The sequence below is a fragment of the Mchenga conophoros genome, linkage group LG3 (assembly GCF_057382185.1).
Source record: "Mchenga conophoros isolate Kocher_MC1m ecotype Shallow Benthic linkage group LG3, M_conophoros_male_GT1.1, whole genome shotgun sequence".
Lineage (NCBI taxonomy): Eukaryota > Metazoa > Chordata > Actinopteri > Cichliformes > Cichlidae > Mchenga > Mchenga conophoros.
Window position 1 is genome coordinate 17,901,678 of NC_140528.1, and position 17,397 is coordinate 17,919,074.

At 41.3% G+C, this 17,397-nt stretch overlaps 1 protein-coding gene across 1 annotated transcript in view; it reads left to right on the plus strand.

Annotated features, from left to right (window-relative positions):
• zanl (zonadhesin, like) overlaps positions 1-17,397 on the plus strand; it is a 556,892-nt gene that overhangs the window by 527,917 nt on the left and 11,578 nt on the right. Inside the window, exons 74-98 of the mRNA XM_085255099.1 lie at positions 24-167; positions 297-404; positions 2,596-2,765; positions 3,288-3,490; positions 4,179-4,323; positions 4,590-4,783; positions 4,873-5,014; positions 5,177-5,421; positions 7,192-7,340; positions 7,808-7,936; positions 8,023-8,161; positions 8,361-8,502; positions 8,903-9,099; positions 9,288-9,426; positions 9,889-10,005; positions 10,280-10,404; positions 10,841-10,986; positions 11,428-11,571; positions 11,701-11,808; positions 14,187-14,356; positions 14,878-15,080; positions 15,708-15,852; positions 16,015-16,262; positions 16,769-16,946; positions 17,052-17,160. Of these exons, the coding sequence (XP_085111225.1) occupies positions 24-167; positions 297-404; positions 2,596-2,765; positions 3,288-3,490; positions 4,179-4,323; positions 4,590-4,783; positions 4,873-5,014; positions 5,177-5,421; positions 7,192-7,340; positions 7,808-7,936; positions 8,023-8,161; positions 8,361-8,502; positions 8,903-9,099; positions 9,288-9,426; positions 9,889-10,005; positions 10,280-10,404; positions 10,841-10,986; positions 11,428-11,571; positions 11,701-11,808; positions 14,187-14,356; positions 14,878-15,080; positions 15,708-15,852; positions 16,015-16,262; positions 16,769-16,946; positions 17,052-17,160 (3,939 nt within the window). The remainder of the gene's footprint in view (positions 1-23; positions 168-296; positions 405-2,595; positions 2,766-3,287; positions 3,491-4,178; positions 4,324-4,589; positions 4,784-4,872; positions 5,015-5,176; positions 5,422-7,191; positions 7,341-7,807; positions 7,937-8,022; positions 8,162-8,360; positions 8,503-8,902; positions 9,100-9,287; positions 9,427-9,888; positions 10,006-10,279; positions 10,405-10,840; positions 10,987-11,427; positions 11,572-11,700; positions 11,809-14,186; positions 14,357-14,877; positions 15,081-15,707; positions 15,853-16,014; positions 16,263-16,768; positions 16,947-17,051; positions 17,161-17,397) is intronic.

Sequence of the window (17,397 nt, forward strand, 5' to 3'; positions counted from 1 at the left end):
CTACCTTGACTTTGTCCTACCAGCTCCTACTATGACCAAATGTGTGGCCTTTGTGGTGACTATGATGGGAACCCAGACAATGACTTCACTAAACCAGATGGCACTGTGGCAGGAAATAGTAATGACTTTGGGAACAGCTGGCAGACAAAAGACGATGAAGATGACTCGTGAGTTCCAACATATCTATCTTTCTGTCTTTTGGATTTCTTCTGGTTACGTCTTTTGTTACCTTACTGTCGGACTCTTTCTGACAAACTGAAGAGGATGTAACTGTGTTTTGTATTTGTATTGACCAGATGTACCCCAGGTACAAAGCCTGATCCAGACTGTGACCCCAACTTGGAAGCTGAAGTTGTAAAACCAGAGAAATGTGGTAAAATTACAGACCCTACTGGACCCTTCCGGTAAGAATTCACAACCCCTCCACTTTTGGTTATCGACTTGGTTAAACTGATGGGATTCCTGGCTTTTTACAACGTTTTTTTCCTGACCTTATAAAATCATGAACTAGATGGCAGCATGCCTGGTAATCACCCAACTGACCTGTAAAATATGAATAAATATTTTCAATACTATTACTGTAATGCTGTAATGAACCCGTCTGGCACTGGGATGCCAGTTTCGTTCTTTGTCCCTCATTCTCAAACGCAGCAGCAAGTTTTTACCAATGACTTGCCAGTTTATCTCTATCTATCGTTGCAAAAAACCTGGGATACCAGGTTCTTTCTATAACCCTCCTTTGCAAATGTCACAGTGAGCTTTTGGCACCAGGATGCCAAGTTATTATTCCTCATTTGCAAATGCATCAACAAGGTTTTCTACCCAGGAGATTCCAGTTTCCCTTCCCCTCTGTCCCTCCCTCGCAAAATGCAGCAGCATGCTTCTTGGCACTAGGATGTCAGGCTTTCTTTATCTACCCCTCCTTCTTAAATGCAGGAGCAAGCTTTTAGCACCGGGTTGCCAGTTCCTCTTCCCTCACGCCCCTTTTCACAAAAATGCAGCAGCATGTGTTTTGGCACTGGAATGCCAGGTTCTCTTTCTCTGTCCCTCGTTTGCATATGTACCAGCAAGCTTTTGGCCCCGGGATTCTGGGTTTCTTTTTCTGTTCCTCCTTTACAAATGCAGCAGCAGGCTTTTAGTACTGGGATGCCATGTTTTCTTTCTCTTTTCCTCCTTTACAAATCCAGCCGAATGCTTTTTGCAATGGTATTCCAGGTTCTATTTCTCTGTCCGTCTTTTTCAAATTCGCCAGCATACATCTGGCACCGGGATGCCAGGTTCTTTTCCTTCATTTGCAGTAGCAAGCTTTTCTTCCCTCTATCTCTCCTGAGCAAAATGCAGCAGCGTGCTTTTTGGAACCTGGAAGCCAGTTTCTCTTTCCTCTTTCCCCAATAACTTGGATGCCAGGGTCCATACATCTATCTATCTTTCACAAAATGTAACAAAGCACATTCCTGACACTGTATTGCCAGTCTTTGTCTCCATATCGATCATTTTCAAACACAGCAGTAAAAGCTTTTACGAGCCGTCAAGCCATTGCCTCATGTCTTAAAATACAGACATGCATCCATCCAGCCTCCACACCAGTCGAGCCACGTTGCCACTCGATCAGGGGTTCTCCTCATTCAACTATTAAGGTCTTTCGTTGTCTGAAATTTGCTTTGATGTCTTCTCCCACCATTCCTTCGTAATTTTCCGAACTCAACCACTCCACTCTCTGGAATCCTTGACCACCTTCTCTCTGCGCTTCTCTTTTGTCCTGCTTTCCTTCTTCCACCTCAACCTGTAGCGGCAGATGGCTGTCCTTCCATGGGAATGGTTTTGCCAGAGGTTTCTTCCCGTTAAAAGGAGTTGTTCCTTTCCACTGTCGCCAAAGTGCTTGCTCATAGGGAGTTATATGATTGTTGGGTTTTCTCTGTAGGTATTACTGCAGGGTCTACCTTACATATAAAGCGCCTTGAGGCGATTGTTGTTGTGATTTGGGGCTGTATAAATAAATTGAATTGAAAAATTGAATTATTACTGCAGAGGTCTTTGACCTTCACAATAAACCGTTATTGCTGCCTCTAGGGGGCCAGTCCCCTCTGCGCCCTTCCCTAAAGCTCAGTTCAACTCATGCTTAAGCCATTCACCTTTTTCTAATAGAAACACTGTAAAATGTAAAATGAGGATGTGGGCTCAGCTAGTGAATTAGAGATAAAGTATCCAAACACTTCCCTTCCTGTTCTTATCTATATATAATCCCCCAGTACTACTAGCTGTTTGTTCTTCCATTCATTCCCAACCCTCCCTCCCCTTTTTCAATTTCAATTCTTTCACGGTTTCACTTCTCATTAGTACATGGGGATCTGCCAGCCCAGGAGCCGCCGCCAGTCCCCAGCGAGGCCTTCCCCAAACCGCAGTTCAATTCATGTTTAAGCCATTCACCTTTATTCACTGGCCCCATCTAGTGAATTGTTGCTAAACTTATGCAACAATTGTTGACTGTTTCACCACCAAATGTAGCTTGTTTGTTTGTTCGAACTCAGATTTTCAGTATATATGAGCCTCTGCCTTTTCCTACCTAAGCTAAGTGAGTGCTTTTCTCTGTTACAGGGAGTGCATCAGTGTAGTTAATCCCACTCCATTCTTCCAAAGCTGTGTGTATGACATGTGTCAGTTCAACGGCCAGCAGCATGTGCTGTGTGACCAGCTCCAGGCCTACACTGACGCATGTCATAGTGCTGGAGCCAAAGTCTACCAATGGAGAACTCCAGACTTCTGCCGTAAGTTTGAATCTGAGATATACCAAATATATCTAAAAGATATATGATATATAAAACATAGTCACAGTGACATCACCCATTGGCTTGATAAGCCCCATTCTGAAGCATAAATGAATAAAGACTTGAATAATACTTTTTCATTTTGGAAAAATGAGCCTTCAGCATTTTCCCTTTTAAATGGGGTGCATGCCATAGCTTCTCCATTTGGAAGTTGTCTCCACCTGTAAATATAACTAAGATATATTACATCCTGCTCACCAACATTATAATTGAACTTATAATCATATTTATAATTGTATAGGGAGGAGAGTTTAAGATACAGTGCACAATGCTGAAACCAATGTAAAATATTCAATGCAGTTAATATTGTCCTTGCTTTCATTTATGACACTGAGTTAAATCAATATGAGATACGTAGGTGCCCTGTCTTTGAATCATCCTACTACCCACTCCCTTCTCTGTTGCTATTTGTCCACCATTGTTCCCTCTCATTATTGTTCATCCCTGTGTTTGTCCACACAGCTCTGACCTGTCCTCCCAATAGCTCCTACTCCCTTTGTGTGAGTTCATGTCCTGAGACATGTCTTGGTGTGGTGGGACCACCTGGCTGTGAGGAAGTGTGTGTAGAGGGTTGTGAGTGTAACCCTGGCTTCATTCTCAGTGATGACAAATGTGTGGAACTGAGAGACTGTGGTTGTGTGGACCCCAGTGGAACCTATCACCCTGTAAGTGGAAACAGCCTCCAAACAATTAAAACCATATTCCATTTACCTTTAAAATGTGCTAAGCTCATGCTAACATCATTTTCAGTTCTCTTTATAACTTCAACAGGAGAGACGCCAAGAGACACAAAGACCCTACAGTACAAAAGAAATTAAAACTCAACTAAATTAAGGGTGCATAGACTGCAGAGAACTGTTGGCACATAAATATTGGTTTTACAACAAAGATTTTTACTTTCAACTTATCAAGCACAGATTATATTTATTATACTGTATTATACCTGAATTTAAAAGACACTGGTGTTATAGAATTTGTATTTATGTCATAGCATTTACATACTGGTGCCACCACAATTAGCAAGCCCAAAATCAATAAATAAATGAGTAAAGGTTGGCCTAATTAGTTAGTGGCATACAGAATCCCTGGTTTGCATCCAAATGTATATTTATCATTTAGATCTTTATATTCGTGTGATGTATAAGAGAGAATGTAAAAGGAGTCTGCAAAGAAAGGCGTCTGGACTTCTTTAAGTTGCTTGAAGACTTAAAGACTTAAAGAAGTCCAGACGCTTTTCTTTGCAAGCTCCTTTGACTACGATGACCTGGATGACTGAGAACCTTCACAGACATATAAGAGAGAATTACATGACAAAATTTTGATTGTTTTTTGCATTCTGTGTACATTTGTCAGGTGGGCGATGACTGGTACTTGGAGGGTTGTGAACAAAAGTGTATGTGTCACAGTGGAGGTCTGCTACAGTGTCATAACACCAGCTGTAACCCAACTACTGAGAGCTGCCAACTACAAGATGGAGAATATGAATGCCACCCTCTGGGTATGTTAATCACACAGCTTCACATAGAAATAGCTGCATGAATGCATGGATGTGGATTACAGTGTCAAGTGCTTTATCCGACTGGTCCTAGAAATGCAGTAAATAAATGCAGTCATTTTAGCAACAGGCGCTCCAAACCTCCTCTGTCTCAACTGATGTTGTTTTTTTGGACTGAGTTTGTTAAGACTGCATAATAACTTCCTACCTTTTTAGTTCCTGAAAGAGTATCTGCACATTTTCCAGTAATCCTTTTTCTTTCTATCCAGACCTGTGTCCTCCTAACGCAGAGTATATAGAGTGTGGTCCAGCTTGCATTCCTACATGTATGGAACCCTCTACCAACTGTTCTGGCTCCTGCATCACTGGGTGTTTCTGCAAACCAGGCTTTGTCTTCAAAGGTCGGCACTGCGTGCCGCTGGACAAGTGTGGTTGTTTAGATGACAACAATAACTATTATGAGGTCAGATGTCCTAGTTAGTACTGTGTACAGTGTACATTTAAAGACATACAGTATACTTTCTCAGTACTGATTGTTTTCATTTTATCCAGCCTGGTGAGATAGTATTTGGAGATGGCTGCACAAAGCTGTGTCGCTGTGTAGGGAACTACACTTTGGAATGTGTTGATAACTCCTGTGACCCCACTGAAGAGTGTCGAGAGGTTAATGGTGTTGCAGGCTGTTATCCTAAAGGTAATAATGTTTGTTGACTTTATTGTTGTTGACTTGATTTAATGCAGTGTAATAAATTACATCTGCACAAGGAGCACCTTGTGTTGTGCTTTACAGTCAGTCGGTATAACTTGATAGTTGACAGTGTGGAAATTACAATTTTCTCATATATTATTCCTTTAGGTACATCCACATGCATTGCATCTGGCGATCCACACTACACCAGCTTTGACAAACGCAAATATGACTTCATGGGCAACTGCAGCTATCTGATGTCTAGTCCATGCAATGACACAACTGTGCCCTACTTTGAGGTCCATACTGACAATGAAAACCGGTATAACAGGCCAACCATCTCCTATGTGAATGCCGTACATGTATACGCACAGATGATAAAGATCTCCATTCTCAAAGGTGGCACTGTGCAGGTAAGACATGAGAAGAAGAAACAGGATGTTTTGCATGTGAAAACCAATCACGCTTTCAGTTTTTAGGCACTACTGCATTACAAACAAACATCATTCTGTGGTACAAACCACTGCACATGCTCAGGAACACTTCTGAAAACCACTGCAATTGACCATGGAAAGAAACTTGCACTTACACTTAGCACTTAGTTCCTCCTACGCCGAGCAACGCATCAGGCAGCTAACAATCTCCATCGATGTCGGTCAGGGGCGAATGTTTCAGCTTCGTCCCAGGCGATGTCGACTGTTTTCAGATCATCCATAAACATTCGACGTCATGTGATATTTGGTCGGCCTTGCTTTCGCTGGTTCTGCCAAAGGCTTCTTCCTGTTAAAAGACGCCTCTGTCACCAAAGTGCTTGGTCAATGGGGTCATATGATTGTTGTTTTTTTTCTCTGTATGTATTATTGTAGGGTCTATCTTACAATATAAAGCACCTTGAGGTGACTGTTTTTGTGATTTGGGACTATATAAAAAACATTGAATTTAAATGAATTGAATTGGAGACGTCGGAGGACACCGGCAGCCTTCCCTACTCCGGAGTTGACATCTTGATCAGAGATCCCGTCATTCGAGATGATGCTGCCCAGATATGTGAAATTTTCCAACTTATCAGCACGTTATTGGTTGATTATGACGGGAACATGGGCAGTTGTGTAGCCAACTCTGAGTACCTTGGTTTTCTTGGCGCTGATTCGTAATCCGACTTCCTCACCTGCCTCTGCAAAGCTGCAGTCCATTCTTGGAGGTCTTCCGTAGTCGAGCCCAGTAGGGGCCCAGTAGCCAATTCAAAAGAATGAGGCAAAGCACTTTCCCGGGTACCGACAGGAGCGTGATGCCCCGGCAGTTGTTACAGTCACCCAAATCGCCTTTCGGGAAGTTTGGTGATAACACCTTTTGCCCATTCATAGGGTACACGCGATGTTGTCCAGCAGGCGTTTAGGGGTCTTCTAAGGGCGCCATCCAATCATCTGTCTGGACGCAGAACCGGGAGTTGGGGCAGAGACCACAAAAGGCGTCTACAAACTGCTGGGGGACTCCATATTGACGTGGGATAGCCCATAGAGTCGGCCGGTGGACGTTGTCAAAAGCTTTCTTGAAGTCATTGAAATTACCCATTCATAGGGTACACACGATGTTGACCAGCAGGCATTTTGGGGACTTCTAAGGGCGGCATCCAACTGGGCTTCGTCATCCTTCAGCATTGTGGGGAGGAACTCGTCCAGGCCAACATCGCTGTCTTGACTTCGGCGTTGATGATTTTTCCGATATCGACAGGAAGAAGATCCATGGAGGGTGCAAGTTCTTTGGCCTCGAACAAGTGGAGTGGCTCGGGCTGGTTTAAAGTATCGCAGAACTGTTTGGCTCAACATTGGTCTTGCTCAGCTTCAGTGAGGAGGACTCGTCCATTTTGTCTCGGATTGGGACCAAGCGGCCACTGCGAGCCCCTGTTAGATCTGGTACAATGCGATTTAATATTCGGGTATCGTTCTGGTCTACTGTTTTCTCGGGCATCCATGCCTTTGGCTTCGATCCACTCTCGCTTGTCATGCCGGCAGCTGCATTTGACATGTCGGGCAAGAGCTGAGTTGTTCAGACATCATTGGCATGATAAAGGAACGTTTCTTTTCAGTTACAGATAGTAATGTTGTGACATGAGTAATTCAAAAATGAAAATGTTGGCTAATAATTGACCAGATTTGATGTACTCTGCCTATTTTCCCATACAGGTTAATGGGACCAATGTCAATCTGCCACTGTCTCCGTCCCCTGGTATTTCTGTGTTCAAGTCAGGAAAACACTATACTGTCTCCATGAACTTTGGTGTGACGGTTCGCTATGATGGAAACTCCTTCATGGACATTAAAGTAATCGAAGAGTGAGTGAAGACCAAATTCATGGTTTCCTTATAAAGTGGTGTTTTAATCACAAGTTCACCAGTCCAGAAATCTACATCCATACTGATACAACTAAAACTATAACACATATTCATATACTGAACATGAATCCTTTATCTGTAAGGAGTAGTAAGGTGATAAAGGCAGAGATTAATGACACAGCTAGGATATTTTATTTAAACAATGTAGCAGGGGCAACACAAACAGCTCCCTCAAAATTTCAAGATAAAATCACACAAAACTTCTAATTTCCTGACTAGTTAATTCTATGCTGATGCTATCAAACGCATCAAATGTACATGTCTGATCTTTTAGTCTTACTAATGTGTGGGGTTTAGTCTACTGCTGAAAAGAAACTTGGCTGCAATTAAAACACGTTGTAGTTCTGGCTTACTTGTTAGTCTTTCTTGCATAAGACTCTAACACAATCATTTTCTGCAATCTGCAGCTATCAGAACAAGCTGTGTGGCCTGTGTGGCAACTATGATGGAGATACTAAAGATGACTTCCGCAAACCAGATGGAAGCTTAGCTGAAAATGCCAATGACTTTGGACACAGTTGGAACATGAATCCAGAGTGAGTATTGCAGAGATGCAAGTGTAAAGAAACATTTACCATTGGCAAAAGACAAATGTTCTTAAGATGATGGTCTGTCTTGACAGATGTAATAAGAAACCCAACACTACGATCCCTGGGTGCAATGAAGAAGAACAGGAACTGTATGAAAGCTCTGGATATTGTGGCATTCTGCTGGACAAAAATGGACCTTTTGCTGTATGCCATCCCAAAGTCAACCCCAATGTATGTTCATGTAGAGGATAGTGCACATATAATAAACAAATGTGGAACCAGTCCTTATTCTGAGCTTGTTGTATTTGTCTATGTGTGTGTGCATTCAGGGTGAAAATGTGATATTAGTAATAGTGGAATAATTTGAATATATGGTTTTAGATGGTCACACAATATAAAGCATTGTAACAAAGTGATTGTTTGTTCTCAGAATTACTTCAGGGACTGTGTCTTTGACTTGTGTGAGCTGGATGGTGCCAAGCCCATTTTGTGTGAAGCCATTGAAGCCTATGTCAATGAATGCCAAGATCGTGGGGTCAACCTTGGACCATGGAGGAATGAAACCTTCTGCCGTGAGTATTGGAAGGACAAATGATTTAATTTAGTAGTAAAATATCTTTAGGTATATCATTAGGTAAAAATCAGCTTGGCTGAGTAGTTGGGAGAAAATAACACAAAGAAGTTTATGTCAGTTTTGACTTGTGGAAGAGTACTTCATACGGGCTTCCTACTCACTAAAGTTAACCGAGGGAGTGCTGCTTTAGCATACCTAGTTGGGCAGACAACATATACCAAGAGGCTGCAGGAGACTGGGTTACCACCAAACTCAAACAATCTAGTTCCACGGAAGACAACACAGCTGGAAGTGCCAAAGACGTATCTCTTTTCTTGTGAAAAGCTGTCATTTTATATTTTAACCAGCACATACTTTTGTTTCCTATCACTAACTTCAACCTCTTGTGGTCTGCTTAGCACTGAGCTGTCCCCCAAACAGCCACTACGAACCTTGTGCAGATCCTTGTCAGGAAACATGCTTTGGAAAACCCCCCTCCTGCTCTGGTCCCTGCTCTGAGTCCTGTGTGTGTGATCCCAGCTATGTCCTGAGTGCTGGCAAGTGCGTTAAGGAGAACATGTGTGGCTGCAACCACACGAACGGCCAGTATTATGAGGTATGGTGAAGTGGGTCTGATAGGCCGGCAGTGAATCATTTGGTCCTTTGTATTTCAAGTCAGGTCACTTGCAGTCTCTTTATGTCCTCTCTAAAACAACATTTTCATACATACATGCATAAAATGATCTACAAAGAATCATCTGTGCCTGCTATGCTTAATTGTCAATTTTGTTGTCTGTTTGTCAGCCTGGAGAGGAGTTTTTTGAGGAAGACTGCAAGCGAAAATGTTGGTGTGGTGCAGCTGGAATTACCTGTGAAGCCTCTGAATGCCCCCCAATGCATGAATGTAAACTTCAGGATGGAGAGCTGGGCTGCTATCCTACGAGTATGTTTGTAATGTTCACGCCTAAAAAAAACACAGCAAAGCTGTAGCCATTATATTCTAAGTAGGTTTCCAGATCTCATGGGTTGGACTGCCAACCTGAAAAGTTTTGCAACTGTGTTTGATGTGATGCTGTAGACTTTGTCAAAGTTCTCAAACGAGCATTTTCTATCCCTGCTCTAATATACATAATTAGACTGAGCAATGGAAGATAGAGAAGCACAACCCACAGGCGTCTTTTACTTTCAATAACAGTGAAATATTTATGTGTGTGTTGCTGTTATGTTTCTTTTGCTCTCTTCTGTACAGTTTGTCTATAACAACACTTGTTACATGCGATTCTTTATAATACAAAATCACAGAATTGCAGAAAATTTTTGTCTAGTCAGGAAATGACATATTCTTTGCATCTTTTTTATCATCTGTGTTTCAGTCTGATGTTCCTGATGTTTTTCCCTCTCTCAGGTTTTCAGGATTGTGTAGTTTCTGGGGATCCACACTACAACACCTTTGACAAGAAGTACTACAGCTTCATGGGAACCTGTACTTACACACTGGCAAGAAGCTGTAGGAACAGCACAGGTACACACTATTTTGAGACATTTATTCATTAAGATGTTTGGGTTTCATTGCACCTGTTCTAGTCTTGCCACACCACACGCACAAATGAAAGTTTAAATGAGCTAAATTTACTCATTTATTATTTTCATCGCAAAGCATGACAGATGTTGTTTTCATTCACGTTAGCTGCAAAGAGAAGACACTGAATGTCAGTGGTGGTTTGTATGTTAATGCCAATATTCACCTTTAATATAAACACACAATATTCCTGATTGTCGTGGTCTTCCCTGTGCAGGCCCTTGGTTCTCTGTGGAGGCAAAGAATGAAGAGAGAGGAGTTGCAGGAGTGTCATACCTGAGGAAGCTATATGTGACAGTGGATGGAATTACTGTGACCCTGATGAAGAGCAGTAGAACACTGGTCAGTATGTGAATGAATTACTATCTCTTATATTTCCCATCTTTAAGTAAAATGTGTGCCAGCAGACATCCCACACAGTATTTGTATCATCACCATGGATGTCTTATGTCTACACATAACTGACATTTTAGCAAAGAACTCAAATTATATCTTTAGTTACTTTGTTGCTAACAACATGTAAAAAAAACAAAACAGATTTTTCCCATTTTGTCAGTTGAATCTATGCCAAAGATAACACAGTGTGATAGGCATAAAGCAATGTCTTTCTTGCTTGTTAAAACTATACAAAGTCTGTTTTTGCCTGATATACTGCACATTGCACACTCTTTGTACTTTTATACTCCCTGACCTGTCCACCAATTAGACGTTTACACAGTCTGTTTAACATCTTTATATTCTTATATTCTTAACATCTTTTTCTTCATCACTGAATCAGGTGAACGGAGTACGGGTGGCTCTGCCCCACTCCCCCTCTCCTCTCATGTCTATTAGTCTTGCTGGTCAGTTCATCACGCTTCAAACATCCTTTGGCCTGAGGGTGCGTTGGGATGGAAACCATTATGCCCAGATCTCAGTTCCCAGGTTAGTATAAATATTGGTTTGAACTATTTTGATATTGTAGAACTTCTTTTTATTTGCTTCACACATTCATACAATACACCTGACCACTGTCTCCATTGCTCCATCATTCTTTTTTTGATGACCACTTTCCTCCGATGCAACCATAACCTAACGATCTGAAGAAACTCTGATAGATAACGATCTAAACTGCTGAACATCACCAGTTGTTTTATGTATGTTGTGAAAACAAAGCAGTCCATTTGTGTGCATATTGTGGACTTATGCAACTTTTAATATATACTAACGATGCCCTGGTTTATTGTATCAGGGATCTTTGCATTCTCTTCATTTGTTTCTAGAATTACAATAAAAGGCCAAGCAACACCTTATTAAACATTGCAAATATTCTTAAGCTTGTCTTATTTTAATCCTACATATCCTGCCTTGACTTTGTCCTACCAGCTCCTACTATGACCAAATGTGTGGCCTTTGTGGTGACTATGATGGGAACCCAGACAATGACTTCACTAAACCAGATGGCACTGTGGCAGGAAATAGTAATGACTTTGGGAACAGCTGGCAGACCAAAGACGATGAAGATGACTCGTGAGTTCCAACATATCTATCTTTCTGTCTTTTGGATTTCTTCTGGTTATGTCTTTTGTTACCTTACTGTTGGACTCTTTCTGACAAACTGAAGAGGATGTAACTGTGTTTTGTATTTGTATTGACCAGATGTACCCCAGGAACAAAGCCTGATCCAGACTGTGACCCCAACTTGGAAGCTGAAGTTGTAAAACCAGAGAAATGTGGTAAAATTACAGACCCTACTGGACCCTTCCGGTAAGAATTCACAACCCCTCCACTTTTGGTTATTGACTTGGTTAAACTGATGGGATTCCTGGGATTTTACAACGTTTTTTTCCTGACCTTATAAAATCATGAAATAGATGGCAGCATGCCTGGTAATCACCCAACTGACCTGTAAAATATGAATAAATATTTTCAGTACTATTACTGTAATGCTGTAATGAACCCTTCTGGCACTGGGATGCCAGTTTTGTTCTTTGTCCCTCATTCTCAAACGCAGCAGTAAGTTTTTACCAATGACTTGCCAGTTTATCTCTATCTATCGTTGCAAAAAACCTGGGATACCAGGTTCTTTCTATAACCCTCCTTTGCAAATACAACAGTGAGCTTTTGGCACCAGGATGCCAAGTTATTATTCCTCATTTGCAAATGCATCAACAAGGTTTTCTACCCAGGAGATTCCAGTTTCCCTTCCCCTCTGTCCCTCCCTCGCAAAATGCAGCAGCATGCTTCTTGGCACTAGGATGTCAGGCTTTCTTTCTCTATCCCTCCTTCTTAAATGCAGGAGCAAGCTTTTAGAACCGGGTTGCCAGTTCCTCTTCCGTCCCTCCCTTTTTCACAAAAATGCAGCAGCATGTTTTTTGGCACAGGAATGCCAGGTTCTCTTTCTTTCTCTATCCCTCGTTCACAAATGCAGTAGCACGCTTTTAGCACCGGGTTGCCAGTTCCTCTTCCGTCCCTCCCCTTTTCACAAAAATACAGCAGCATGTTTTTTGGCACTGGAATGCCAGGTTCTCTTTCTCTGTCCCTCCTTTGCAAATATACCAGCAAGCTTTTGGGCCCGGGATTCCTGGTTCCTTTCTCTGTTCCTCCTTTACAAATGCAGCAGCAGGCTTTTAGCGCTGGGATGCCATGTTTTCTTTCTCTTTTCCTCCTTTACAAAACCATGGAATACCATTGCAAAAAGTGAATACTTTTTGCAATGGTATTCCAGGTTCTATTTCTCTGTCCTTCTTTTTCAAATTCGCCTGCATACATCAGGTACCGGGATGCCAGGTTCTTTTCCTTCATTTGCAGTAGCAAGCTTTTCTTCCCTCTATCTCTCCTGAGCAAAATGCAGCAGCGTGCTTTTTGGCACCTGGAAGCCAGTTTCTCTTTCCTCTTTCCCCAATAACTTGGATGCCAGGGTCCATACATCTATCTATCTTTCACAAAATGTAACAGTGCACATTCCTGACACCATATTGCCAGTCTCTGTCTCCATATCGATCATTTTCAAACACAGCAGTAAAAGCTTTTACGAGCCGTCAAGCCATTGCCTCATGTCTTAAAATACAAACATGCATCCATCCAGCCTCCACACCAGTCGAGCCACGTTGCCACTCGATCAGGGGTTCTCCTCATTCAGCTATTAAAGGTCTTTCGTTTTCTGAAATCTGCTTTGTGGTCTTCTCCCACCATTCCTTCGTAATTTTCCAAGCTCAACCACTCTACTCTCTGGAATCCTTGACCACCTTCTCTCTGCGCTTCTCTTTTGTCCTGCTTTCCTTCTTCCACCTCAACCTGTAGCGGCAGATGGCTGTCCTTCCATGGGAATGGTTTTGCCAGAGGTTTCTTCCTGTTGAAAGGAGTTGTTCCTTCCTACTGTCGCCAAAGTGCTTGCTCATAGTTAGTCATATGATTGTTGGGTTGTTTCTGTAGGTATTACTGCAGGGTCTACCTTACATATAAAGCGCCTTGAGGCGATTGTTGTTGTGATTTGGGGCTGTATAAATAAATTGAATTGAAAAATTGAATTATTACTGCAGAGGTCTTTCACCTTCACAATGCACAATTATTGCTGCTTCTAGGGGATGCCTTCTTTGGGGATCTGCCAGCCCAGGAGGCACCAGTCCCCTTTGCGCCCTTCCCTAAAGCTCAGTTCAACTCATGCTTAAGCCATTCACCTTTTTCTAATAGGAACACTGTAAAATGTAAAATGACAATGTGGACTCAGTTAGTGAGTTAGAGATAAAGTATCCAAACACTTCCCTTCCTGTTCTTATCTATATATAATCCCCCAGTTCTACTAGCTGTTTGTTCTTCCATTCATTCCCAACCCTCCCTCCCCTTTTTCAATTTCAATTCTTTCACTGTTTCACTTCTCATTAGTACATGGGGATCTGCCAGCCCAGGAGCCGCCGCCAGTCCCCAGCGAGGCCTTCCCCAAACCGCAGTTCAATTCATGTTTAAGCCATTCACCTTTATTCACTGGCCCCAGCTAGTGAATTGTTGCTAAACTTATGCAACAGTTGTTGACTGTTTCACCACCAAATGTAGCTTGTTTGTTTGTTTGTTTGAACTCAGATTTTCAGTATATGAGCCTCTGCCTTTTCCTACCTAAGCTAAGTGAGTGCTTTTCTCTGTTACAGGGAGTGCATCAGTGTAGTTAATCCCACTCCATTCTTCCAAAGCTGTGTGTATGACATGTGTCAGTTCAACGGCCAGCAGCACGTGCTGTGTGACCAGCTCCAGGCCTACACTGACGCATGTCATAGTGCTGGAGCCAAAGTCTACCAATGGAGAACTCCAGACTTCTGCCGTAAGTTTGAATCTGAGATATACCAAATATATCTAAAAGATATATGATATATAAAACATAGTCACAGTGACATCACCCATTGGCTTGATAAGCCCCATTCTGAAGCATAAATGAATAAAGACTTGAATAATACCTTTTCATTTTGGAAAAATGAGCCTTCAGCATTTTCCCTTTTAAATGGGGTGCATGCCATAGCTTCTCCATTTGGAAGTTGTCTCCACCTGTAAATATAACCACGATATATTACATCCTGCTCACCAACATTATAATTGAACTTATAATCATATTTATAATTGTATAGGGAGGAGAGTTTAAGATACAGTGCACAATGCTGAAACCAATGTAAAATATTCAATGCAGTTAATATTATCCTTGCTTTCATTTATGACACTGAGTTAAATCAATATGAGATACGTAGGTGCCCTGTCTTTGAATCATCCTACTCCCACTCCCTTCTCTGTTGCTATTTGTCCACCATTGTTCCCTCTCATTATTGTTCATCCCTGTGTTTGTCCACACAGCTCTGACCTGTCCTCCCAATAGCTCCTACTCCCTTTGTGTGAATTCATGTCCTGAGACATGTCTTGGTGTGGTGGGACCACCTGGCTGTGAGGAAGTGTGTGTGGAGGGTTGTGAGTGTAACCCTGGCTTCATTCTCAGTGATGACAAATGTGTGGAACTGAGAGACTGTGGTTGTGTGGACCCCAGTGGAACCTATCACCCTGTAAGTGGAAACAGCCTCCAAACAATTAAAACCATATTCCATTTACCTTTAAAATGTGCTAAGCTCATGCTAACATCATTTTCAGTTCTCTTTATGACTTCAACAGGAGAGACGCCAAGAGACACAAAGACCCTACAGTACAAAAGAAATTAAAACTCAACTAAATTAAGGGTGCATAGACTGCAGTGAACTGTTGGCACATAAATATTGGTTTTACAACAAAGATTTTTACTTTCAACTTATCAAGCACAGATTATATTTATTATACTGTATTTTACCTGAATTTAAAAGACACTGGTGTTATAGAATTTGTATTTATGTCACAGCATTTACATACGGGTGCCACCACAATTAGCAAGCCCAAAATCAATAAATAAATGAGTAAAGGTTGGCCTAATTAGTTAGTGGCATACAGAATCCCTGGTTTGCATCCACATGTATATTTATCATTTTGATCTTTATATTTATATATTTATTTATCATTTTTGATCTTTCCCACAAATTTCCCACGTGTGGGACTAATAAAGGTTATCTTATCTTATCTTATCTTTATATTCGTGTGATGTATAAGAGAGAATTACATGACAAAATTTTGATTGTTTTTTGTATTCTGTGTACATTTTTCAGGTGGGCGATGACTGGTACTTGGAGGGTTGTGAACAAAAGTGTATGTGTCACAGTGGAGGTCTGCTACAGTGTCATAACACCAGCTGTAACCCAACTACTGAGAGCTGCCAACTACAAGATGGAGAATATGAATGCCACCCTATTGGTATATTAATCACACCGCTTCACATACATCTAAAGATTATTATTTCATTTAACACATCTGACATCTCAGTGCATTATCCATTTTATATAGTTCCACTGAAATCTGCATTTGTTTTGCTCATCATGGTAAATGATAAAGTAACTCCCTGCCTTCTTTGTTCAGGAAATGGTATCTGCTCAGTTTCTGGTGATCCTCACTACATAACCTTTGATAAACGTACTCACCATTACATGGGTTCATGCTCCTACACCTTGACCAAACTCTGCAATGTCTCCTCTGGCTTGCCACATTTCACGGTCCATACCCAGAATGAGCACAGAGGAAGTAATAAGAAGGTTTCCTATGTGAGGGCTGTGGTGATCAATGTGAATGGTATCACTGTCATCCTTGGCAAGGGACACACGGTCCAGGTAGGCAGAGGGTTCTTCCAGTCACTCATACAATAAACAGTATCTCTGTTTGCTATCTTAGTGCTTTTACCCATTTTATTTACTACCAACTGAATAATTTTAAGGCCAATATGTACAGCCTAGGCCTATTGGAACAAGAACCACTTGTAAGATTTTCTTTAAATCTCTTCATAATCAGATTTAAGATTTTTATAATCTGCAGCAGTCAAAATAAAACACAATTTTTAAAAAATTAAACTAGTTCTCCACCAAATTTAAATCAACAGAATGCAAGTATAACAAAGCTATATTTATAGCAGCCTCTTTACTGAATGTGTTTTCCTAACATGTGTTTTAATAACAGATTCAGCCTCGTCTCAGTAGAAGGTGGAAACTGTCCCCTGCTGCATTTGTATATAAAGATGGTTGATTTAAAGGAAAAGTCTACTGTAGAGGAACAAAGAACAAGTACACATAATAAGCTGTGTTTTTCTGGCAATAATATTGTGATCTCTGGCTGTTGTCAGGTCAATGGCACTGCGGTTGTTCCACCTGTTACCTCCATCAGGGGAGTTAAGATCTACTTGAGTGGAAAGTTTGTTGTCTTAGAAACATCTTTTAATCTGAGGGTGCGTTTTGATGGAAACCATCATGCTGATGTCACTTTGCCAACTTCCTACAATGGCCTACTCTGTGGGATGTGTGGTAAGAGCCAGTGCAATTATTTGCTGTTGTTCCTTACTAAGTGAATAAAACACAGGATTTGACTAATTAAAATAGAGTGATTTTGAATATCTGTTGTCTCCACAGGAAATTTCAATGGGAACCCTAACGATGACAACTTGAAACCAGATAACACACCAGCTGCTAACACCAATGAGCTAGGAGACAGCTGGCAGGTTGCTGACTCAGACCCCGAGTGAGTCACATTACAGAAAACAGAATATAAGACCTTTAATTTTATCTATTTGTAGATTTTCATTTCTTCATCATTATGTCAATACAAGAATTGTTGATCCTACTTTATTCCTAAGTTCCTTTTATTTCATTGTCATTCGGCTTTGACTGCTACGTCTGCATTAAATATCGCTATTAAACTTTTCAAGTTCTTCCCAGAAATTGTCCTGTACATGTCACCAGTCTCCTGCTAATCTTA